The sequence below is a fragment of the Falco punctatus genome (assembly GCF_963210335.1).
Source record: "Falco punctatus genome assembly, chromosome: 8".
NCBI classification, from domain to species: domain Eukaryota; kingdom Metazoa; phylum Chordata; class Aves; order Falconiformes; family Falconidae; genus Falco; species Falco punctatus.
Window position 1 is genome coordinate 8,796,133 of NC_137588.1, and position 24,962 is coordinate 8,821,094.

At 45.9% G+C, this 24,962-nt stretch overlaps 1 protein-coding gene across 1 annotated transcript in view; it reads left to right on the forward strand.

Moving 5' to 3' along the window:
• The window catches only part of LOC308068481 (RNA-binding protein 44-like), a 44,452-nt gene that overhangs the window by 5,384 nt on the left and 14,106 nt on the right, over positions 1 to 24,962 (forward strand). Inside the window, exons 3-15 of the mRNA XM_080399188.1 lie at positions 706 to 890; positions 1,411 to 1,742; positions 1,823 to 1,848; positions 2,725 to 2,794; positions 3,106 to 3,205; positions 3,541 to 3,672; positions 4,383 to 4,456; positions 4,557 to 4,630; positions 4,935 to 5,331; positions 6,147 to 6,292; positions 6,414 to 6,558; positions 10,524 to 10,646; positions 11,109 to 11,499. Coding sequence (XP_080255314.1) covers positions 706 to 890; positions 1,411 to 1,742; positions 1,823 to 1,848; positions 2,725 to 2,794; positions 3,106 to 3,205; positions 3,541 to 3,672; positions 4,383 to 4,456; positions 4,557 to 4,630; positions 4,935 to 5,331; positions 6,147 to 6,292; positions 6,414 to 6,558; positions 10,524 to 10,646; positions 11,109 to 11,499 — 2,195 coding nt within the window. The remainder of the gene's footprint in view (positions 1 to 705; positions 891 to 1,410; positions 1,743 to 1,822; positions 1,849 to 2,724; positions 2,795 to 3,105; positions 3,206 to 3,540; positions 3,673 to 4,382; positions 4,457 to 4,556; positions 4,631 to 4,934; positions 5,332 to 6,146; positions 6,293 to 6,413; positions 6,559 to 10,523; positions 10,647 to 11,108; positions 11,500 to 24,962) is intronic.

The window sequence follows — 24,962 nt, forward strand, 5'->3', positions numbered from 1 at the left end:
GGGAGAGCTGGGGGCACTGGGGTTGGTCAGCCTGGAGAAGGAAAGGCTGTGGAGGTGGGGAACCTCCTTGTAGTTCTTGGCAATCTGGTGGTGGGCTGCAGAGAAGTAGGAGTCAAATTCTTTGCAGAGGTGTGTTTTGAAAGGGCAAGAGCCAACAGTTACAGTGGGGGGAATTCTAAGTGGGTGTAAGAAAAAGGTTCATACAGTGAGAGTCATATTGGCTACAATACCTTGGAGGTCTAAAACAAACAAAAAAAAAACCCAAACCCAACAACAAAGCTGAACTGGCTAAAACCCTGAGCTAATTTTGAAGTTAGCTCTGCTTTGAACAGGGGTTTGTACTGCAGACCTTCAGAGATACTTTCCAACCTAAATTATTTTGTGACTCTGGAAAAAAATAGGTGTGTCTGTAGATGAACAGAGTTGCCACGTTTATGTTCATACAACTGCAGGTTTTGGATAGAAATTCTGGTGCTCGTGCAGTTCCCACCTCTCAGTTAAGGTTGATTATAATGTGAAAGCTACTGTAAGACAAAAGTTTTTCCCGTATAGTGAATAGGAGGAACTGGTTTAATTTTTCTTTTCCTTTTTTCCTTAAATTATATCAGAAATAGCTTCTGGAAAGCTACATGTTTTAAAATAAAACATAATTAACTTAATTGATTCAAGAGCTTCAAGATTTTGTTTGTTATTACTATTTTAAAGCCTGGTACACCTTGACAAAAAATCTGTGAAGAATTCTGCATCAAGCTACTGTCAAAAAATACTGCAGAGAGCAATTGAAGCAGAATTGCAGGTTCTGAACACTCATTATCAGATGTGCTATCAACATTGCTTGAAGATTTACAAACTGGCTTTGGAGGAAAACACAGATTTTAGCAGGCACGTGCTTTAATGTATTTTTAGATTAAATGGATAACTTGGTTAAAAAGCATTAATTGCTAAATGTTATTGATGTATTCCATCTGTAGCTTGTAATAGTATTTAAAGGTAGTGGTGTTGTCCAAAAGAGTTTATGTCCTTGTGACTGCCAAGCCTTTATTTTCAGCCTAAGAATTTCATGGCATTCACAGACCTAGCAAAATACAGTTTGTTTCCAGGAATGCCTTTCTGTACAGAAGGAATAGTACAGAGAATCTGCTCAGGAGTGGGCAAGATGCCCTGGTAAAGGAGAAAGAGAGAGGAGGTGCAAAACTGTTAGGAGGTGAGGCAGACAGGGGGTAGTGATTGCAGTCTCCAGCTGATAAAGCATATGACCTGTAACGCACCTGGAATTCAACCAAGAAGTCCTGCCTCCAAAGGCTTTACTGGGCCATGGGTAAGCTACAAAACCTTACTGCCATCTGTAGTGTCTGCTCTGTGGCGTGCGGGAGGGTTCAGGAGAGCAGGTGGTAATGCTGTGAAACAGAGTACAGCTCCTGAGAACGGCTGTGTGCATTAGCAGTGAGCTTATTGTGTGTCATGTGGGGGAATATTTAAACTCTATAAAATGTTTGGGCAGTTCTGGAAGCAGTAAAATGAGTGAAATGTCTAAGTTGATCTTGTTTTCTTATGCATATTTTAACAGATGTAATGGAAATACTAAATTATATTCATCTCTCATGTTGGTTTTGGAAGAGCTAAGAAAGAATTACAACAGTATGAGAACGAAAATAAAAATGGGCATATCTTTAAATGCACTTCCACCGCTATCGGTTGAGATTAAGTTGTTCCCAATCTCATCTTCTTATGTCCCCTGCAAGGTAATTTCTTACTTGCTTTTTGGTTTTAATATAAATTGTTTCCTTTAGAAAATTAAGACAAACCTTTTTATTTTTGACAGTTGATCGGAAAGGATCTTTGCTATGAGTAAGTAGTTCTCATCTGTGATATTTATTAAACTTCAAAATACAAGAGAAGTGAGTTTAAAAGGTGTTAAGCTTAGAATTTCTTTATTTCAGGATGTATCTTGTTGTTTCAACCTGTTCAGCTGAAAGACTAGCATAGCACTTTGGGTACAGGGATTTTATTTTAAAGAGATTTTTACTCTGTAGCGTTTTAGTATGCAAACTATGGAGCTGTATTTTTACTGTCTTTATAGAAAATGTTTTCAATTTACATGTAATTTTCCCAGGTCCCTAATTTCACTATTAACATCATTGTCTCTAATCTTAATGCTGTCTGTCTTAAAAAAAAAAAAAAAAAAAAGACTCTGTTGCCAACAAAGATAATATTAGGCATGTAAGAAGCTGTTCTGGATGGGGAAAATAACTTCATATTTCGGGCACGCACATGGTATTGCATGTTCAAGATCCACATCCTGTTACTTTGTGTAAGTGGAGATTAAACCAGATTTGGCAGTAAGTTTTTACTGTGTCAGGTAAACAGCTAGACATCTTTCTCAACTTTCTTGTTAAGCATTAGTAAAATTAATCAAAAATTTGACTGAGATATCAAATTGTAAAGACGTGCATAGACACATCACACAGAAAGCCATCTAGTTATAAAGGAAAAAGAGCCTAATATATACCTAGAACATAGCTTTATATTTCAGATTGCAACCAATGCTTTTATAAAACACAGGTTTCAAAAACCTTTGGTTCTCATTTTAAGCTAAGATTTATTAAGCACATGTATTTTACTGTGAGCTTTTGGAAGTATTTAATACTTCACAGTACTTGATATCATTGTAGAATTTAAAATTGTTGTGCCATATTTTCTATGGAATTTTTGGATCTGTTTTAGTTCTGTTTCGGAAAGAAAAGCTGTCTTTGAAGCACCAAAACTGCAAGAAAAGATGATCTCTGTCGACATGGTAGGGACTTCTTTGTTACTGAGTTTCAGAGACATTAACGTGGTGAAGCATAGTCTCCTTTTAGGTATATGCAAATAAAATCACAGTCTTCAGGGCTGAAGCTGGGATTCTCTGCCAGTAATTGTACATGCAGCTTACGTGACTAGAATTTTTATTGTCCTTTCAAATAAAATAACTTGGAGGGTTCTTGAAGACGATCAGTAGGTTAACTTTTGAAAATTCACCTGTTCAATCAATTAATATTCTGAAACATATAAAAATAACACATAATTAAATGCAAGTGCCATGACATAACTGAAACATCGTTGTAGGACTATCCACAGACTGTATGTTCAACTGCTGGTGGTCAGCCAAGTGACTCTTCTTCATCCAAGACATTTGAGAAACGTAAAGGTCAGGACACGGAACGTGGTAAGCAGTCGACTTCTAGTATAAACACTACTTTTTGTTAGCTGCATTGTTGGGGAAAAAACCAAACCCTGTGTAAAACATATACGGATACTCAACTGTCCTTTCTGTGGTGGAATGCTTAATGTTTTATCAGCTCTATGTTATACTTCACAATTTGAAAAAAAAACTTTGCCACTTAAATCACAAGTGAAGAGTAGTATGTGTCACCTCTGTGTAATGTAGTACCAGGTCATAGAGGTAGGTGGAATCCTCTTAAACACAAATATTTTGTATTCATTCATATGACATACCACACTCTGAATTTTAACACACTGAAATTTTTTTCAACTGTCAAGACTCTATCAAAAAAGAAGAAGGGAATGAATATTGGTTTGATGCTAAAGAGGACGTGACAATAGCAGATTCTTCAGTAGCAGCTGAAGAAAAGAAAAAGCAAAAAGGAGAACAAGATATGATTGATTTAAGAGGTAAGGTTGTGTGCTTTAAGCTGCTATACTGAATAATGATTTTTATGTATTATTTGAGTATTTTCTGTTCCTTCTACAAGCATAAATAAACTTGGAAAAAATGCTAGCTGGATTTCAGACTTACTTTTTCGTTGACTTGCAGTGAATCCTTGTACAGATGTTCAGCTATTTTCATCCATGTTTTTCCTTGAAAACTTTACCTACAGTGGTTAAACTCAATTTAGTAAATGTCCAGCCAGTTGTGTAGCTGGAAATCTTTCTTTCTTTTCCTCCTCTTTCTGCTTCCTTCCCCATACTTCCTTCTTAAGAGTTAGCTGGGAGTGGTCTGTGTTTGGGGACTTGGGTCCCAGAGACAGGCATGGTTTGAAGTCCCAGTGTGTTGCAAGCGGAGAGCTTGTGTGCTCCGTGGTGGGGACTCACCGTATACTGCCTATGCTTTAGCACTGATACCTGTTAGTTCATACCAGTGATTTCTCTGGTTGTATCTTTTCTGCCTCTTCAACCTCAGGAAATACTCACAGAGAAGAGATTTCACAAACTAAACTGTTCCACTTCTCAGGATGCCCATTTTCTGGTAGAAGATATTCTTTATTCTTTTAGATTTCTAAAAGGTTTTCTATCTACGCTTTCCAAAACCGACAGAGATGATGTTAGCTTGAACTGGAACAATAATAGTTAGTAATGCTTTACTTTCTTACATTTATTATTAGCCGCGAAGACAATGGAGAGTGGAAATGAGTATTCTTTTATTCGTGTTGGTGGCCTTTGTTCCTCAGTGTCAGAGGTATGCCTCTTCTTATCTACATAACAGTGGTAATGTCTTGCCTCCTTTCTGAATCCTTTCATACTCTACATTTGCAACCAAATATGCTTCTATTTTGTAGGGTGATTTAAGATCACATTTCCAGAAGTACGGGATTTCTGACACTCTTATCTCTGTGGATTCTGGTAACTGCAGGTATATTAATACAAATTTTACTTGTTTCAGACTTCTTATCTGTTGAAGTGAATCATAGGAGATAGGAGGGAGTTGTTCATTAATTTGTTTCAGTAATTAATGTAGATACAGATAGGCTGACAAAACCTTGTCGTTCCAGACAGCTTCTCATCTTATGAGAAGGTAAGGAGTCTTGAAATTTTCTGTTGAGTTTAATGGAGATACAGTTAATATTGAAAAGATGAGAACTGTCATGTGTTCTTACTGATAATAATTTAATGTGCTTTAATTAGTTTCTTTTTTTTTTTTTTATTTTATGCCTTAGATACGCATTTCTTTCCCTTAAAGACACTAATAAAGCAAAGTTAGCTGTAGAGGAAATGAACCAGAAAAAAATAAAAGGAAAACCAGTAAGCGTTGAACTTGTAAATACTTCATCACAGACTAAATATTCAGTTTCCCAAGTACTCACAAATAAGCTTTGGCAGGAAATTCAACCTGTTGATAACGGTCAAAGAAACAGTCAAGATAAAACACTCACTTCAGCCTCCAATTCTGTGAAGGCAATTGACACCACCTCTGCTTCTGAGAATATGCTTCTCCTTCCCATGACTTCTTCAAAAGTTTTTTACTCTGCACAAGTACCTTCAGAAACAAAGTGCCCTGCTTTGAAATCATCTCCTGAAATTTTGGCGCATTATTTGCTTGGAGTTAATAAAAAGGTAAATATTACTGAGGCTCCTTTATGTGGCATGTTAAAAGCAATAAAGCTTGTTGTCCCATAGTACATTAGATTTACTACACGTAGAGTGATATTAGGATATGAAAACACATTATGTGTCAGTAATAAATTTCTGGCATGCTGCAGAAGGGTGAGAGCACTATTCATTTGCCCCTGTATCAAATTGTGATACTCACATCTGTTTTTTCTTAATCCTAAGCCAGTTGGGAACCTGGCCATTTGCACTAGATGTTTTTCATCTTGCTTTTCTTCTCTTTTGAGCTTCCACTTATAACACTTTTTTTTTTTTTTTTTTTTTTTTTTTATATATATATGACATCTGGTGATTTTACACAAGGAGGATTTTGGGATACTGGAGGGGAAACTCTTGGGTTTTTCAATATAAATCTAAAACATCTATGTGTAAATACAGTACTTTATATTTCCTTATATTGGTTGTTGGAGGATAAGGCAAAGTTGGTGACTGCTGGATTGCTGGTGTTGCTCTCTCAAATGATAGATACAGTACTACTGGGGATTTAACTTTAAGCATGCTAGTCCTCTGGAAAATGCAAATTGATCTAATTTAAAGTAGCAGAAATGTCAGTTACACATAAATGCATATAGTCATTTTATTTGTGATTTACAGATTGGATAATATGACTGGTTGTATTAGAATAACTTACTGATCTAAATCTGTATTTGTCATTTTTTCTGTTTCTGTAGCAGGAATATTTATTTAGTGGCAAAGATATGTTGTATTCATTGTACAATACTTAACCCATTCACTTTTTGCTTATTTTGATGCGATTCTAGGATACTGGAGAAAAATTCCTGCAGAAAACATCTGCTCCTTTCTCCACCAATGCATACAATGATTTCATTTCTCCTGATGCAGTGAACTCAAGCAGCTTTACCAAATTATTGAGGAGGCTTCAAGAAATTCATCCAGAGGCTAGCAGGTGAGAGTATTTGGTTTTAATTTCTGCCCTGATTTGTAATGGATCCAATATCCATAGTAACTAAGTGCTAAATGTGTTGCACAAAATGTGATGTAGACAGTTACTTCTTTTACTTATACAGAGCCAAAATCGTGAGTGCTCTGCTGGAGGTGAGGAAGAACAACAAAGGTATCCTAAGTGGCTTGTCCATCAGTTCTATTGTGGAAAGGACCTCTGTCATTCTAAGGAAATCGACACCCACTTGTGGGTGGGAAAAACAATGTAAATAAGTGAGTATTCTAGCCTACAGAAATGTGTTGAACTAAAACTACTTGAAAGTGTGTAGCTGTATAGCCTGACTAGATTAGTAAGTAACTTGGTATAAAGCTCTGAACAGATCCACTTAAACAATGGTTTCTAAGGATTGTTCGCTGTTTTGTGGAACATCTGTAAACAGACTGGCTTGCTGGCCATGCACTGCTGGACTCATTAACTTAGTGGAGACAGTGTCTTGCATCTTCTGTACAACGGTGACATCTAATGGCCAGTCCTTGCGTATCATGTCATAGAGAAATCCCAGCATAGGCTCATTTTTGGTTTAAAAATTGATGATTTTTATTTGATGCATGAAATGCAATTCTGGACTAGACGTCTAACAGAGCAGGGCTGTATGTCTTTTAGGTTTTTTGCGTTAAAGGACATCTTGTGTGGTGACACGGCACTGGACACTGCAACAAACTGAACATGCTAAAAATGCTAATACCACAGCCCAGAATTCCAGGGGTGTGAATATATATATATTCTCCTGTAGGAGACTTCCTTGAGTTGGTGTTTATTTCAATCTCCTGCTAAGCTTGGTATTCTGTTTGCTTTGCTGTTAGCAGTGTGACTACTCTGTTTCCCGCACTGTTCTTAGTATGTTCTTAGCAAAGCAATGCTCCAGCTTTGCTTTTGCCCACAAACAATCTGTATGGTATTTATTCTTCTGTAGTGTTTCTTCCCAAAACTGCACCAAATTCTTAATGCTCTGATTTTGCCCTCAGAGCTTCAGTTTCAAGGTTGTCCAGAAGTCAGTTTGGCTTTAACTGAAGCCACCTCTTCCAAGATGAGTAGTATTTGTGCCGATAGTTTTACCTATCCAGGTGTCTTTCCCACCCATTGAGTGTTGGTTATCAGACTAAACTCTCCCGGTCAGATGCCAAGGCAGATGTTACCATCTTGCACGAGTAAACCGTAACACAGCCTTACCCTGGACAGAACTGCTGTGCGTTACGTACTCGGACTGTCATAGAAGCAGAGTGATTCTGCCCAGAAAGGCAAAGCAGAAGCCTGGGCTAGAAAAGCTTCCATGGGTACATGAAACATACAAATAGATGCTTATAGGTCATCCGTCTCAGTCCTGCTCTGGGAAGGAACATCAGTGACCAGGAAAGTCCTTCAGAAAGAGTTGACTGTAGATGGCATTAAATACGTGGAGACATAGGACGGGACTTCACATACAGTGTGAGACTATACCTCCCATAGGAATGAAGAGCACGAGCGAGTCTCGAGCGATATGCATGTTTGACCGAGTTCCTTTTGAAAGGATTAGTGTAGTTTGGCATTTCACTGCCCTCTGAGCTTTTACAGATGCCTTTATGAGTCAATATACAATTTAATAAAGAAAAGTCTTTGTATTAATCTACTGACTGATTTCCTCAGGACTGCAGATATGGACGTATACTCATTTAAAAAAAAAAAAAAAAACAACCTTACACTTAAAAGTAGTTTCAATTAGTAAGGTTTTTAGCAGCCTCAAACATGTTATGCTTTCCCTGTCAATTGATTTTTATTTTTTTTCAATGGTGCATGGGCTTTACAGTTCTAACTGTTCCTATGATAGTATTTTTTTTTCTGTTGCTTTGCTAAAGAGATGATGACCTATAAAAATTTTTACTTTCATCATAAGGGAGCTGTGAAATAGCCAAGTTGTTACTAAGTAATGGGGAAAAAGAACTCTCATCTTTCCATAGTAAGAAATAAGTACGTGATATATTTAAGAAAAGATGATTCTGCTAAAAGCTTATCTGTACTCCTGCTGGTATGTGTATAGCTTTAGACTTCCCTGAAGGGTAAGTGTCCAAGGAGAAATACCACCTTGGAGCCTTGTGTTCTTGCAAGCTGATGAAATGTCCACAGTTGTACAGATAACCCTTTTACATCAAACTATATTACATAGTATTTAACGTATAACGAGTTAAATTCAGCTTTGAAGTACAGCACGATATAATCTTGCTTTTTTCTTTGGCTGACTTAGCCTGGAGTTGGACGTCTGAATGTTTATAGATCTTGTATATTTGTTAGTTTCGAAGGAGTAAATTCATTAGAAATGGGAAGTTAGATTTTGGACTGAAGTCCTTTTATTCTCATTAGTGAGCAGTTGTCATACAAACAGTGTGCTTAACCTTTTTCTCTTTTCTAAGCCTAACGGTAGGCAGCAGTTAACGGGAATTGTGATGCTATAAAAGTTATTCAGTGCAGCATTAAAAACGGCTGTTTCCTTAGATTTTATTAGTACCAAATGTCCATGCTTGGAAGCTTTCTGTGAAATTAATAATCTGCATAGTAACAATTTAAAAACAGGCCAGTGGAGATGGGTCTTACCAAAGCATAACTAACCGGGCTTTGAGAAACATACAGAAATGCATAGACCCTATGTACTCCTAAATGAGGATTTGATAACTTAATTTTGAATTAATTGAATTAATCAGCAAATCATATCTGGTGATCCTTTTTTTTTTTCCCCACAAAGTTTATGTGTTTTGTTTTATTGTAGTAATTTCTTTCATGTGGTTCTTGAAGATAGGAAACCTCCGTCTTCTGTGTACTCCTGCAGTACAGAACAAAATTGTTATAGCTTCTGGAGTGGTTTTCTGGGGTACTAAAACTGCTGATGTTCCTTTTGTTTCAGCTTGAGCATGTACACGTAAAATTTACCTACTGCTTTTTTTTGTGTGTGTGTGTATGTGTTTGTTTTTAAGTAGATGGCTTCCTAAATTTTGAGGAATTGATCATCTCCTTTTGGAAGACTTTTGAAAATTCTGCTTGTTCCGGGATCATACTGTGTTTCTTGTTGGAATTATTTCTGCGGATCTTAATGAAAACTCAGGTAGTGTCGCTGTATGATAGGCAGTCTTATCCAAAAGAATATAACCTGAAGGTCAGTTTGAGATGTTCTTCTGTTTAGGTAGGTATTATATGATTTTTCCCAGTTTTGTTGTTCCTCATAGTTGGTTCAAGCATGTCAGTGGTTTTCTCTAAGGTAGAAAGATCACGCTTCAGCCAAGCAAGACTTCTGTAATACGGGCAGGGTTTTCTAGGCTGAAGTACACAACCGTTGGTTCTTGCGTGCCACTTGATTTTAGGCATGGCGGTAACCGCTAAGATGTTCATAAACAGCCAGCAAGCTTCTGCTTTTCCAGAAAATCTGATTCTGAATAGTCTGTAGAAATTTCATGTATCCCTTGAATACCAGGGAGGCAGCAAGGGCTTCATTTTAGAAAACCAGGCTTCAGAGCTGGCAGCGCTGGTGGACACGGTTACACAATCCATGCTACAGCAGAGTTCTCTCATGTCCATTTTTGACTCGGAATTGTGTTGCATGCTGCAGAGCAGCGATGCAGCCAGTGGTTCCTTCAGGTTGAAGCCTGGGTTTGAATTTATTAATTTTTTTCAGTGCATGGCATTTTCTTTTGTCATATTCCACTTCTGTTGGTGCAAGCAGAGGATGGGCTTCTGAATCCTTTTTTTTATTATTATTTTTATTTTTTTGTGTCCCAGTGCCTGGTATAGTGGGAAGCACACATTCCCCAAGACTTTTGGTTTGCGTTGATACAGGGGGAGCAGGAGGAAAGCTGCAAGTATCCAGTCTTTCACATTTGCCTGTGTCATTACCATACAGAAGAGGTCTAGATTTTAAATCCTCTTCTGGTAAACAAAGGGAAGGCAGCTTAGGTGTACATGTCTGGTCAGGGGGTGAGGAGAATTATCCTTGATTGATGTGGACAGGCTTATGCTCCGGTATTGCACAACAAGACAGTATATTGTTGTTGTCCATCTTTGTATTTTTGTTGTACTTTGTTCTACATCCTGGCTGCATTTGCTGCTGAAAATAGCAGCCTTACTTGTGAATAAAGGTTAAAATTCCTTCTTCAGAAAGTTGTGCCCGTGTGTTGTGCTGTTTTCTGATCTCATCTGTTCCCGCTCCTCTTAGCAGAACTGCCACAGGTCACGCTCTCAGAGCACCAGCCTTGCCTCCGACAGCCAGTGCTTGAGCTTGGACCTGAAGCTGCACATGGGGCCTCCTATCAAGATGAAACCAGGGGCAGGCCTTGCTGTACCACATTATTAGTGGCAAACACCGCAGTTTCCATTCCCCAGACTCTGTAATTAGGCGGGTGTTATTAATAGTTTAGGATAGAACTGGCTTTCTGGCATGCAAGCTGTTCTGTTTCTGTTGGGAAGGCAGAAACGTGTATGATGTGAAACACTCAAGTTGGCACCTGTGGTGTTCGTTCGGGTGTTCTTGTGCCTTGTGAGCTCACCCCTTCACAGGGAGACCAGCTTTCGGGGCAGTGCCCACCGTGCAGCTGGAGCCCTCACCTGCTCCCGGGGGCCTGTCCGTCCCGCTCCCGGGGGGCTGTCCCGCTCCCGAGCAGCCCAAGCGGGCGCTCGCCCGTGCATCGGGCACACTCGGTGACCAGCTGCAGGTGGAGCTGTGCTCGCTCCGCAATGATTTTGCTCTCGGTGAAAAAAACCCAAACAAATACACCCACAAAACACTTGTTTTCCCCCCTAAAATCGCATTGCATCCTCTGTAGAAAGACGGCAGGCGGGATCTTTAGCCTCAGGCTGGAGCCAAGTGTCTGCGGCGGGAGGAGGCTGCGGGGTGCGTGCGGCCCCGCTGCCCGCCGGCCCCGGGGCGAGGAGCCGGCAGCCGCGCGGGGCGGGGCGGCCGGGGCCGGGGCAGGTGCGGCCGGGGCCGGGGCCGGGGCGGTGTGTGCCGGTGGGCCCGCCCCCGCGCCGAGCACCCGCCTCCGGCGGCCCCGGGAGCGCAGCGGGGCGCGGGGGAGGATCCGGCCCGCTGGGCCGCTCCGTGCCGCTCCGTGCCGTGGGGCGGCCGGGCTGGGGGCGCGGCGTGGCGGCGGCCATGGCCCTGCTCCCGCGGCGCTTCCTCTGCTTCGTGCTGGGTAAGTGCCGGACCCGGCGGCCGCTGCCCCCCGCCGGTGCCGGGCGCGGCAGGCGCGCTGGTGCAGGGAGAAGCCCCCCGGGCAGCCCCGGGGCGGTTGCGGGGGGTCCTGCGCCTTCCCGGCGGGAGCGGGGAACGGGCTTGCGGCAGCGCCGGCTGCCTGCCGGGGCCGGTCAGGGGCCGCTCCGAGCGCCGGGGCGCGATACAGCATCTGCCGCGGGCTGCGAAGGGCTCCGGCAGCGCTGCTGCTGCACGCAGCCTGCTCGCCGTGGGGTTTCCTACTTGGCAGGTGAGATTTATCGAGGCGTGCGGGCGCCGGGAGACGTCCTCTGCCACTTGCTTCAAAAGTAGAAATTAATTACGAAGAGATTGCTTTAGGAGTCTCTCTTTTCCTATTTCTGAGCCACAGGGAGAGGCAGCCAGAAGCGCTCGTTCAAGCAGGCATTTCTAAGCTGAGGTCAGATGTCCTGGGTTTTGCGGATGCTTGACTTAAAATCAGGTTAGAAATGCTCGTGTTGCCTGATGATTTTCACAGGCTGCAGCGTGCTGTGGTTTCTTGGATGCGCCTGGCATTTCACATGCAACAGGTAGGGACTTGCGCAGGCTTGTAACCCGTGTGCCGGCAGCAGCAAGCTCGGGAGGCTCACGGATGGGTACTCTGGAACAAGTGTGCTATTTAAGGTTGCTTAAAAGGGAAACCGCGCACCCCCATCCTAAAGCTGATCTTCCGTGAAATCAAAGTGCTCTCTGAGGAAGCGTAGATTTCTTTTCCCTTCTTTCTCCTGTGCCGGTTTTCTCCTCCAAAACCTGGTGAATAATACATTGAGCTCTGCTGCACGTAACGGTCTTATCTGTACCGTGTCATTAACTATTTACTACTCTTTCGCTGGCGGTTCTTCACGGGGAGGAGAGGGCTGTGCCGTTACACAAGGAGCACTCTCCGTGCTGGTTGCAGGCAAGGCTGCGGGTCCCGGGCTGAGGTGGGAGCAGTCTCGCACAGAAACCCCAGGCGGATTTTGCTGCCAGTGAGCACTGATTCCTGCCTGGTTAGGATTTCTTTCAGCTCTTGTTTTTCCAGTCCCTTTGCCCTTTTCCTGCCCCTTCCTTCTCTTGGTTTGGACACTGCAACTTCAGAAAGCAAAGGGGATAGGAGCTGGGGATACTCCAGGCTGCTTTTCTTCATCTCCAGTAGGCTTGGTCACAGCAGGACATCTGCCTCTGTGCAAGCCACTTAACCGGTGACAGCTAATCATGATGTTGAGTGGTAGATGTATTTGTTTTTTGCTGCATCCTCCTCCTGTGATTTTCTTTTTTGAGCACGTTCTGCACTACTTTTTTTAAAAAAAAACGAAAAACACTAAAACGACCAACCCCCTCCCCTGTTTGCGTCTTCCTGCTCTGCGGCCCCGCACATAACCAGGGCTGCACTGAAACTGCGAGTGACGACTGAGAGAGCCCAGCAGTCACAGTGGAGCCATGAATTTTGAGGTTGCTGATGCTTCTGAGGAAGTAGGTATTTTAAAATGAAAATACTTATTTTTTTTAAAGGGTAAGATAAAAGGAGGGGGAAAGCTTTGCTAATAGGTGTGCCAGGATCTTGCTAACGTGAACACTGAGGCAGCAGACAAACCCCGAGTGCCTCTGCTCAGCACCAGGTCTTAACGCTCACAGGGGACGCATCGCCTCTGTTCCTGTAAATCGTGCCACGCACCGTTGCAGAACATCTTTGGCCAGGCAGCAGGCAGTGAGGGCGAGTTTTATGGCCACATGTTGGTATTTTTACTGCTAGCTCATGAGCCCTGCCACTGCCTTGGGACATGCTATCAGACAGCTTCCTTTGTCGCTAAAGCTCCTTCCCTTGCAAATTGTTGAGAGCTTTATGAACGATGAGTCCTGAGCGGTGCTTTCTGGTGCTCTCCTCCCCAGAGCTGTGTTGTGGAGATGTGTCTGTCTCTGTAGGCAGCTCACCCTGAGCTCGGGGGCTCAGCGCCTGGTACCATCCCAGCTCCTTCTCACTGCATTTAGCTGCGGTCTGCTGCTGCAGCCCCCAACAGGATGCAGAAGTGGTCTGGGGAGGCCATCTTTCTGTTTCAGAAGACAGAGATACCGTGCGAGATGCCTGGATGGCATCTAAAATAGAACAGGGGGAGCAAAGTTAAGGCTGGTACTGCTTTGTCATGCCTTTGTTGAGTTGGTCATTTCTGCATCAAGTCAGAGTGCAGCAACTTCTGCTGCCCGTTGGGAGCACCCTCCCTGCCTTGTGACCACCCCTCTGCAAGTGGGGGGGGCCTGAGCCCCTGGCCTAAAGCTGTGCGAGTGTCCTGCCTGACTGGAGAGCTTTCCCTGGCAGCTCAAGGCTGTTGACTCGCAGATTTGAGTGTGGTCCAGGCCACGAGAGGATGACACAGACCCTCTCCTTGTCATCATAACCCTCCGGCTGTACTGAGGTCGGGGTCCGGATCTTGGCCTGAGCAGCTGAGCTCTCTTCCTATGCAGGAAAAGCCTTTCTCATAAAGCTCAAGCTTCAAGTAACCTTGCAACTGGCTGCAGAGTCAATGTGCAGTGATGGTCAGGGTATCAGCTGCCTAAAAATTATCCCAGTCTTACTCAGCAAGCCTGAGATCCAGCAGTATCCCAAGGTAACCACTTCCATTAGAGGTAAAACTAGGCTTTTTCTGGTTTTCGGCTGTGGTTCCCTGCAGAGGCTGCTCAGAGAGGAGGGAACAAGCCACGCTTCTGCTGGCTCTAACTGCGAGTAGCGATGGTTAGAACCACACTCTGCGCTGCAGCCTTATTTTGGTGTTTAAGGGGTTACCTGAGGGCTGCATTTCACAAGGAGACTCATTATTGCTGGTGAGGATGGATGAAGTGGAACTGTGGCTCGGGAGCCAGGTCAAGGTCGTGCAGCTGAGAGTTAACAGGCAAACCCTGTTATTTGTGCTAAAAGCCACGCAGGTTTGCAAGGAAGTGGGCTCACATTGATGGCACTTCTGCTGCACAGCTTGACGGAGGTGGTGCAGGGATGTGCCAGTAGCATCCCTCCCGTGCCCCTGCGTGCGTACCCATGGATGCTGGCTGGCACGAGAAGGGCTGGGTGATGCCCGGTGCTGCTGCTTTCGGAGCTGTGCTGCCTCTCTGAAACATGCTAGCAAGGTGGCTGGAGATCCCACAGGGATGGATTTTCCTCTCACTGGTGTCTGCTGTCGGTTCCTGTGCCTGTTTCTGGTTGCATGCAGTGCTGTGCTATGCTGCTTTGATTTCTTTGGGGTTAGGTAGCTCTATTATTGAAAGAGATTAGAGAGAATTGTAAATAAGGCCAGTAAAACATTAGTATCATATTGATTCCTTGCATCTTCTGCCTGTGTTGTATAGCATGGCATTTGCATATTCTACAGAAAATGATGCTTTCTTCAAAAGCACAACAGTTATTGGCACTGTTTATGATCTGTCCTGGAAAGTAGGAAATTCCAAGTGCCATTGTATCTTCTCTTCAGCTGCTGGGACCGCCGGAGTTGGGAGAAAAGGTAGCAACTTGAAACCTTTGGAGTTGTTCAGAGCGCCTTAAATTTGACTTAACTGTATGTATGAACAATGTGATTTGGTCCAAGATGCCTCTGGGAAACGAGGTGGCAGAGAGAGGAGATGCTTTGGGTTTTCTGTATGTGCTTGGGTGCCTGTATGTTCCCTTTGCCCTGTAACCTATCCTAAAACCACTATACCCTATACCACGGTACCATCAATCAGTGCATTGCAGGCTCATCACCTGAATTTCCTGGGCTCAAAAATAATAGTAATAAGAAAAGATTAACACTAAAAGTAACGAGAAAGGGAACCCTCTGCCTGTCAGCAGGAGCAGCTCTGTGAGATTGGCAGCTGCACCTCTACCGCAAAATTTTGCAGAGCGTTAGGGTGATTTGTGCCTTCCCTCACCCCAAAGCACGCTCAGTAATGCCTGCGTGTGATTTGAGCTCGGGCGCCTCTTTTAGAAAAATACTTAGTCTTGCTTTAAAGACTAATTGAAGGCTACTGCTTCTTTGGGGAAATCCTCCTAAATATTTAGAGTATGTCATGTTATAAATCCCTGACAATAAAGTCAAACGTTCCTCCTCCCTTTCAGAGCATCTCTGAGATGGAGAGGACTTGAGGCTTCCTCTACATTAAAAGAAAACATGTGAGTAGTGAAAAATAAATTACTTCCACTGTGTAATTTCATGTACCACTCCCATACATGCCAGCTCCATTCCTATAGAAACCGGTGGCGTATGGGTTTGGTAGGCTGCACGCAGGCTGTGTTATCCAGTCAGGAAACCACTTGGCTTTGAGAAATTGAATTGCATTTATTAACTCTGAAATGCTGTTGAATTAAGCAGCCGTTAAGCACCAACACTGTAATCTCATATTTATAATGACCCTGGAGGTTGCGTGTAATGAAAATACAAATGCCATGTCCTGGAATGAAATTAGAGACTTCATAATTGCTAAAAATGGGGTTGGCATCCTTCGTGTTTTCATAGGGCTGGAAATCGATATGAGGTCATTACAGAGTTGAGGGAGGTCTTGGAAACCTGCGGGTGGAAATCCAGAGTTACTACTCTGCACTCGCACGTCCCTTCTGCCTCCCTACCAGGCTGTAAAGTCTGGCTCTGTCGGTATTAGTGGGCACACTGGGGGGAGGGTTTGGCCCCAAGGTGACGGCTGTGGTCGCAGCCCTTGCTGGCACACGCCATGCACTGAGCAAGGACTGAAAACACCACGGGGCAGCATGGGGGTCGAGGGAGAGAAGCATTAAAAGCTGCTTTGTAGAGGGATATGTAGGGTGTTCCGACTTGGTCAAATAGCTAAATACCTCTTTGTCTCCTAAAGCAAAAACATGGCCAGGGTTGCTGGGCAAATTCCTGCTGTGGCTAGGGGAGTACAAGGGCATCTTGAGCCCAGGGTGCCGTTGCTCTGCCGCTGCATTGCTGTGGATGTTGCCTACGAGCTTGCTGCCTTTAGTCAGCAAATCCAGTAATGAACCTGCTTCACGGTTTCACTCCTTTTGTCTCTGCGCTTCTACAACTTGAGCTTTTGAGGATTTAAAACCACAGCCCGACACCTCAGGAAAGCATCCCGGTGGGGCTCTGCACTGGGAAATGGGCAGCAGCCTGGGTGAAACCCTCCGGCAGCACCGGATTTCAGCCAAGGGCGGGATACAATCCCTCTGGGCTTCCCCGTATCATTTAGGTAACGTTTGTTGGGAAAACAGCAGCACTCTGTGTGGGTGAGTTGCAAAGAAGTGCTATCTCTGTGTGTTATTCAGCTGGAAGGAAAGAAAACCACATGGATAAAACTCTCTTAAAAAAGAAAATATATTATTCCCGGGTTGCTCACGTGGCTCAGCAACAGATTTTAATCTGGAAACTGTATATCAAAAGTATTTCGTCAAGCTACCACTGTTCTTTGCAGCCTGTGAGGAACACCAACAAGAGTGTGCAGCTGTTTGTTTTGGTTTTCTCCCTAATTAGTTTTTATGTTTATTATGTGCTTTTTTTATAGGCAGTCTGTTTGGGTAAATAACATTTGCCTGGGAGCTGACTTTTTTATCTTGTAGGTAGTTGAGTAAAATGGTCCGTAGTCCCATGCGCCAGACCAGAATAATCCGCGTTTGAAACCTGAACCAGCAGGATCGAAGCGTGTTGTCTCCAGGCTGATGCCTGGCACTTTTAACCTTGGTGTTAGTTTCCCTGTTCTTATTATAGTCTCAGTCAACTGAAATAGCTGAAGGAAAAAAATAGTCTCGGGGGTGGGAGAAGAGCGCATTTGCCTTTAGCACATTCTTGAGATCTTGAGCATGGTGGCCACTCGTTTCTCCCTGACTTTCTGCAGCGAGACCAGCTTTGGGACCGAGCCGACATGTGGCCTCTTTTGGCATCCCGTGCTTTGTTGGTGTTTTAAAAATAACTCGGAATCACGGGTCTAATGCTGGGTTAAGGTGTTGGGATGACGATGCTGGAAACCACTGTCCTCCCCTGGTAGGCAGGAGAGATGCAGCTGGTTCTGGGGAGCAGCATCCCTTCAGCCCTTGGCAGCCGCTGCCAGCTGTGCGGGCTGTTTGTAAAATACTGATGTGCAGAATTAAACGGGGATCCCTGGTTCAGCTCTTTTAGGTCAGCGAGTGGGTATTTGGTGGTGGTAATAGCCAGACTGATTTAAACTAGGGATGGGTCAGGCCAGTGAAGTCAGGGCTGTACTGCCCCGCATCTCCAGTGCATGTCTAAAACCTGCGGTTTTGCTTCATTAGTTTAATCAAGGCAAATTATTTTTAAAAAGACCCTGCTATTCACTAAGGATGTAATTATCTTTATAACTAACTGCTCATGGCAGATTTTTCCCTCTCCTGATTTGCAGTCAGCCAGCAGTTGGTTTTCAGCATGTCTGGGTTTTGATTTCCTTTCTCCCTCCTCCCTTCTCAGCTGGTTTTGATTTTATTTTACTTACTAAATGAATTTTTTTGGGGAAAGAAAAGTATTTGTCATTCTGCCCTGTGCAGAATCAAGCCTAGGGACGTGTAAGGTAAGTCCTGTTCCTGGAAGTGTGCTTGGCAGCTGCTAGTGGGTAACAAGGACTTGCTGTAACACATGCTAATATGTTTGGGAAACTGAGGCGAAGAGAGAAACTGGACCAGGGTCCTGGCTTTTTGAACAGCCTATTTCAGTGTATTTAGTAGCTAATATTATTTAACAGCAATACTAGATGGCAAAAAGCAAACCCCTTGTGAACCAACTAAGCAGGACTGTCCTGTACTGGGCTGTGGGTTGCAAAGTACTGGCATTTATTTTGCATTATAATTTCGGTCAAATATCCTGCATCTTCCGGGAGCCAATTTGTAGAAACCTGTATCAGAATGATGTTAAATTAGCCTTCGGTGGGGAGGGGTTGGCTGTTGCGTTGTAGGTGCTCCAGAAAATACTGAACTTGGAAAAGGTATGACATAGTGCAGCAGTATCTCTGCTACCCGAGCATCTGAGCATGGCCGAGGGGCTGAGGAACCTGTTTTCTGTGGGCTTCTTGAGGCAATCACCTGATAACGTTTGTGAGTTGCTGTATCGTGTAGTGATTTAGTACTTTGGAAGCCTTACAGTATCCCAAAGTATTTCCATGTTTCTTAAAATCCTCAAATCCTCAGAAAACTAATCACTTTCCTGTTTAGAACTGGACTTGTCCTTTCCATGCAGAACTTAAATGCCTTTAATCTGATTTATTAACTCAATGTAGAAAAGGGGGACTTCCACCAGTGGGACCCTGCTCCTGGAACAGTTACTCGCCTTCGTTTTATTACACAAAACAAAATAAATAGATAGGGTTGGGTTTTTTTTCCCAGCCAGTGCTAATGAGATGTAATGAGATACTTTGTATACAGCTGAACATAATCGTGATACCCAAAAGGATTTCTGAGCTTTTAATTTTGGCATCCTGTTGTGCCTGCGAAGGAAGGGATTTATCCATCGAGCTGATACTTTGATGATTTGTAGTCATTTAGGTTTTTGCTGGGCTGGGGGCGTTTGAGTTTTTGCTGTCATTTTATAGTTATCCCAAGCATTACAAGACAGCACAAAATAAACTGTGTAAAAATAACTGTCAGTGAATTATTGGTTGAAGTTGAGGTAGGAGCCAGCTGCCTGAAAGCAGTGCTTATTTGGGGGCTTTTTTCTTTCTTTTTTTTTTTTTTTTATTATATTTTTAAAGAAGTACCATATTAAGCTGATGAGGCAGGACAATTTCAACCAGTGGATTTGATGATATTTTTGTTAACTGGTGGTCGGGGTTCCCACTCAGGCCAGGCTGTGAGCTGCGGGGAGCAGGGGCAGGGCGGCACAGGTCACCCATGGGTGGGGGGATGGCAAGGCAGGAGCTGTGCCGTGCAGATGCTGGGCAGGAGGGTTATCAGCAGAGGCCGGCAGGTGAAATCCCACGTGAACAGGCTGAAGGCCCTGGTGGTTTTCATCTCAGTCTTCCAAATTATTTCCTCCCTACAGAGCTGCCATCCCGGGCGCAGGGGGCCCCGTCTCTGGCAGCAGCACCCCCCAGTGCCTGGGGAGAAGGGCGGGCATCTCCAAATGATGCTTCAGGCTGGGTCCCTTGGCCTGAAGCTGGTGCAGCAGGCAGGGCTGGTGTAGGTCCCCGGGGGGACGGGCAGGGAAATCTCTGTTATTATGTGGCCCCTTTGGCAGGCAGCGAGAGCCAGGACTTGTGAGGAGGTGTCACGCTGGGCAGTGACATTGAAGGCAAAGGACTCCCCTGTGTACCAGCCAGCTTCGTTAGCCTGCTGCTCACAAAGCGGCCATAATTAGGGACCTAGCTATGGAGCTGATGGGCACAGCAGAGCGTACCACAGCCCCGCTCCCTGTGGGGCCGTGGAGCTGCGGGGGGTGGCAGGGTCCCCTGCGGGGGGTGGCAGGGTCTGGGTGCTGGCTCCAGCATGCGGGGACAGGGGCTGCTCTGCTCACCTCTTGCCACGGCCAAGGGAAAGCAATTGGAGTGCTCGAGTGCAATGTGCTTTGGTAAAACTGTGGTGCCTGTACTGCTTCAGAGTGAGTCGTAGATGGTGTGTTTATTGAAAGGTCATCAGGCTGCCGAAAAATAGGTGGGGATGGAGCCAGTGGCAGCGCTTTGGTGCTGCGTGCCCTGTTTGCAGGTTTGGCGAGGGGACTGGGAAACGCAGCGTGCTGGGACAGGGCTGCTGCGGTCACTGGGCTGGTGCCCGTGCCCAGAGCTGTGTCCGGCTGCTGGTGTGCAGCTGAGCTGGAGCCGATGCTTATTTGCGATCCGCTTGTTTCCGTTTGACCTTCTCCTGTTACTGCCTTTTACCGTAAGTAAATCTTCATGTCTGGTGATGTTTATCCCTGGAAGTGTTTCTGGAGCATCATCACACTCCTGCCTGGCTTGTGCAAGACACACTGGTTCTGCCCCTGCGCTCATCCGGGCCACATACCCCCAGAAATGGGACTTCTGGGGATGCTTCCCTGGAAGCGGCGGTGGGATGGCACTGGCAGGACTGCAGCATGCTCTTCAGACCCTCCACATGTTGCACTTTGTTCCTGATGATGTGGAAGCCTTTGGCTTCTTTAGAGGGCATCTGCCGCCTGAGCTTCCCATGTGGCCAGGTCCCCAAGAGGGGACTGTCCCCAGCCTGGCCGAGCAGGGACCCATTTTCTCTACTGATTCTGCACTCGGGTATCTGCTGTCTCCCGGGCCAGCAGGGTTTTACACTGCCCCTTGCTGCTGCTTATGCCCTGCCATGGCACTTATGCCACGGCACCTCTTGCCGCAGTGTGTATTTGGCATAGAGGTCTGATTTTGCTGGGGTTTAATGGAATTGGCTGGGAATTATTTATTCGAGGTTGGGGGAGGCTGTTTCCTGAGCAAGCCAGGACGGAGGGAGATGCAACGCAGAGACCTGGGGAGCCTGCGGGGGGGCCTGCTCGGCCCTGGGCCTGCAGTGCCTGCAGCTCATTCCCCAAAGCAGCGTGAGCAAAGCCACAACCACATGCATGTTTTTCAGGGGAGTACCTGATTTCCTATAACAGAGGTTTCCCAGCTCTCTTTCTTTTCATTTCACGGTTTTTCCCTGCTGTGAGGCTTTTTTTCTCCCCCCAGCCTGAGCGACTTACCTCCCATTCAAGCTTCCCGAGTCCTCAAGTCCTTTGAAAGCTTTTGCGGCTTCATGGCAGTGAAGCTGTCGAACAGGTAAAACACGGGGCAAGCCCTCCACCTGCAGACCTCGCTGGGGAGCTCCGGCCATGCTTTGTAACCACATCCATGCTGTGCTTACAGACCACTCTGTTCAAGTAAGAGCTGGGTAGTTTCCTTCTGCTGCTCCATCTGCAGCCCCGTGGGGTGGAGGGGAGGCAGGGAGGGGGGATGATGCTCCTTCTGTTCTTCAAAAGGAGTGGTGGCAGCATGTTCAAGACATTCTGGGATCAGCCTTCACGGGTGCTGAGAGATGGGCAAATGTTCCCCCCACCTCCCAGCATCTGCTCTGCCTCCAAAATCCTCCCTGCGCAGTTGACCTGGGGGAATGCTGAAAAATCCCCACTCCCTTTCAGCACGTGAAAAGCCCTGAATCCCTTGAATTCCTTCTTAATTTATATCCTGAATGGTTACAGGTTGGGGTGGGAAATCCTGCGGATTAAGGCACAATGTCATAACAAGCCAAGTGAATGAGCGTGCAGCAGGCAGGGGAGGCAGAGGGTGCCTGGCTTTGGGACCTGAGGATGCTCCAGAAGCATCAGGGAGCACGTTTGGGACAGAGCAGCTCTCTGAATTAATGCTGCCAGGATGAGAAATGCCCTTCTCACATTAAACAAGATGGTGGGTGACTGCTTTGGGTGACCAGTGAGTCCCTCCTTGTACTGACTGTCCTTGAGCCTGACAGCAGCTGCCTGCCAGTGGGTTGTCAGCGTGGGGGACAAGCTCTCCCCATGGGCTTGCCCTTTGCCTGCCAAGCACCTGCATCCCTATGGGAAATAGGAGCATCTCTGCGAGAGCTTTGAACAATCACCACATATTTTTGAGGTCTCCAAACTGGATCTGGGGAGCCTGGTGCTTTGCTGTGGTGAGAGCTGTAGCAGCTTATCCAATCGTACATTAATAGATAGTTTTTGAGATGCTTTAAGTGCTACATATCACCCATTTTCCTTGGCCAAATTTATTTTGTCAGAGGTGGTCGCAGGGTAGTTCTGGAAGCTGCAGGCCTGGTGGGTAGGTGGCTGTGGGTTTCTTTTCTGTCTGTTAAATAACAATAATGGCTTTTCTGCATCTCCAGCTGCTTTACAGAAAAGGCCAAGATGCTAGTTCTTGCCTGCAGTTGAGGCAAGGGAGCTGCCTTGAGTTAAAAGCTGGCACTTAGGGCAGGAGAGTGCCATGGGCAGGGAGCTATGCCCAGGGAGAGCACTGTGCCCCACACTCTCCTCCCACCGTGTGTGCTGGGCTTGGGAGGAAGAGGTGTCCTGAGCTGTAACACAATGCTTCTCTAACCAGGGCTTGGAAACCACCAGGAAGGAAATACTGAAAGCCTCCACAGATGTTCCTCTGCCGGGGGCTGGTAGCGAGAGGGAAAGATGCTGGAGATGAAATACTGACAAGCTGGGAAGGGAAGAGGGGACCAGAGGAGCTGTCTGGGGAGAAGTTAGGCTCAGCCTTCACAGGAGGTGATAGGGATGGGATGGGATGATCCTGCGCTGGTGGTGGAGCTTGGGCAGGCTGCTTGAGAAGGGGATGGGTCTCTGTCTCCCCAAAGATCACCTCCACCCATCTGGCCATTCCCAAGCTGTGGCACAGCCCTGACAGCCCCAGGAGCCGCTGCTGGATCCCAGCAGCTCGGGGTGGTTGCCAGTGCCCCCAGCCTGACGCAGCTGGGCAGAGAGGAGAGGCTTTAAAAACACATTCCCATGCAAAACCAGGATAGAAATAGCCCTGCCAGGGCTCGGAGGTTTCATTTGACTGCAGGGGTCCATCCCAGGCTGTCAGCAAGCAGAGGGTTGGCAGATGGCTGCCTCTTTTCTCATAGAGACATAAATAGTATTGAGCCAGCCACCCTGTCCTACACCAACATCTGCATTTGCCTGTTCCCCAGCTCCAGCCGAAGGGGGTCACGTTTTTGCTAAGTGCCAGCGTTGTTTTTTTGTGGTGAACCAAGGGAGTGTTTGGAAGCTTTGAAGTCTTCGCTGAGCTGGCAGCTGCCTGAAGCGGGCCCAGTGGGAGGCGTATATTTTTAAGCAGACGGTGCTGGACCGTTCCCGGTGGTTATGGGGCCACAGATGCTGGAAGGGACAGTTCTGCCTTTCCTCCTGCTTCTCCCCGGCTGGCATGGGTGACTTCCCCTCTCTCACATGTTTCTTGGCGTGAGGTTTCTTGTGCAAGATCTGAGCTTCCTGTTACACAGCGGTTTGGTTTTTAAGCTACTGTCTGGAGCTGTACTCCATAGGGGTCTTCAGAGCCTGGTGCGGAAGGTGCTCCTTGGATGGTGAGCCCAGCCCAGCCCTTTATGTGTGAGCACTGCGGGGAGTGGTGGGTTTATTTTTCAGTCCTGAAGCACTTGCTCTGTCCCCGACAAAACCATCTGCTGTCTCCAGCGGGACTCGTTTGTTGGCTTTAAGTCAACAAAGCAAACCTTCCCCCCAAGTTTTCAATTTTTTGGCTGCAAACCAGGATGTTTTTCACACTCATCTTCTGCCCCTGTGTTCTTTCCCCGCCCTCCCACAGGTGTTCTGGGTGAGAGGTTTTGGGCTGGGTCTGATCCTACGCTTGGCTTTGTGCTTCAATCAGCACAGAGCACCGGGTTGCTGCGAGGTGACTCGCTCTGACATGACCCAGAGATGCTCCCAAGGGTGCCTGAGCCCTTTTGGGGGAGGTACCAGATGCTCACCAGGCTTAGGATGAAAACTGGATCTTAATTATCTTGAGTTACTAATCAGCAATGGTTCTACTGAGTGAAAGCAAATGTGCTGAGAAATGCACTTGGTGAGGACCGGCTTAGTTTGTAAATGTGTGTCCCAACATGAAGGGAAGGGTTGAAAAGCAAAATGAGGCAGCCCAAAGCTAATGAAGAAGTGCTCCCCATGTACAGAGCAGCTTTCAAGGCTTCCCAGGGCTGTGCCTGCAAAATCTCGCTGCTCAAAACTTGCTCTCCCTGAGCCATTCAGTACCTCCAGTGGGCTTGCAGGGCCGTGGTTCCCACTGGAGTTATTTGTCACCAGGGCGAGTGGCCGGGCTGGGATGGCTGTGTGTCGGAGGCGGCCAGGGGATTGGCCATGAGAGAATGGGACAAAATCAGGTTTGGGGTTAGCTACAAGTGACCTTCGACTTCCCAGCATGGTTCATGGGTGGCGAGTACCTGGTTTGCAGCATGCAGCACATCTGCCTGGTTGGGCTTTGTCTGGTCTAATCTCACAGGTCTGTACCTCCTGGGGCAGGATTCATCCCGCTGGATGGGGACAATGCAAAGGCAGGGCTCAAAGCACGCTCGATAAATGAGCTCCAGATTTCCAGCTCTTGTTGGGTTTTATTTTGCAACCAGGTCCAAACCATGAGGCTCGTTCTCAATAAAACAGAGCAAACCACCACACCAAAAGGGAGAAGAAAACAGACTGTTTTCATCTTGGGCTTGTTGAGAGAGCTAATCATTTCACACAAGGGGTCACAGCATTTGGGAGAAGATACTGGGATAAAGCTCTCCGAGCCCAGAGCTTTGCTGGTGCTCGGGTTTAGCTGTGTGTGGCTTGTTCATTGCCAGCCCTGCTGTGAGCGTCACTTTGTGATTATCTGCAGTCTTTTGGGGTTTAATGTGACCTCTAAGCTTTTAGATGAATAACTGGCTATTTTCTGCTCTTTTCTATGAAGCCCTGAATGGTTTCCACCAAAAAAAAACCCCTGCTGGTCCAGCCATCACCAGGATGGTCTGGTGAATACTTTGCATGCATAGTC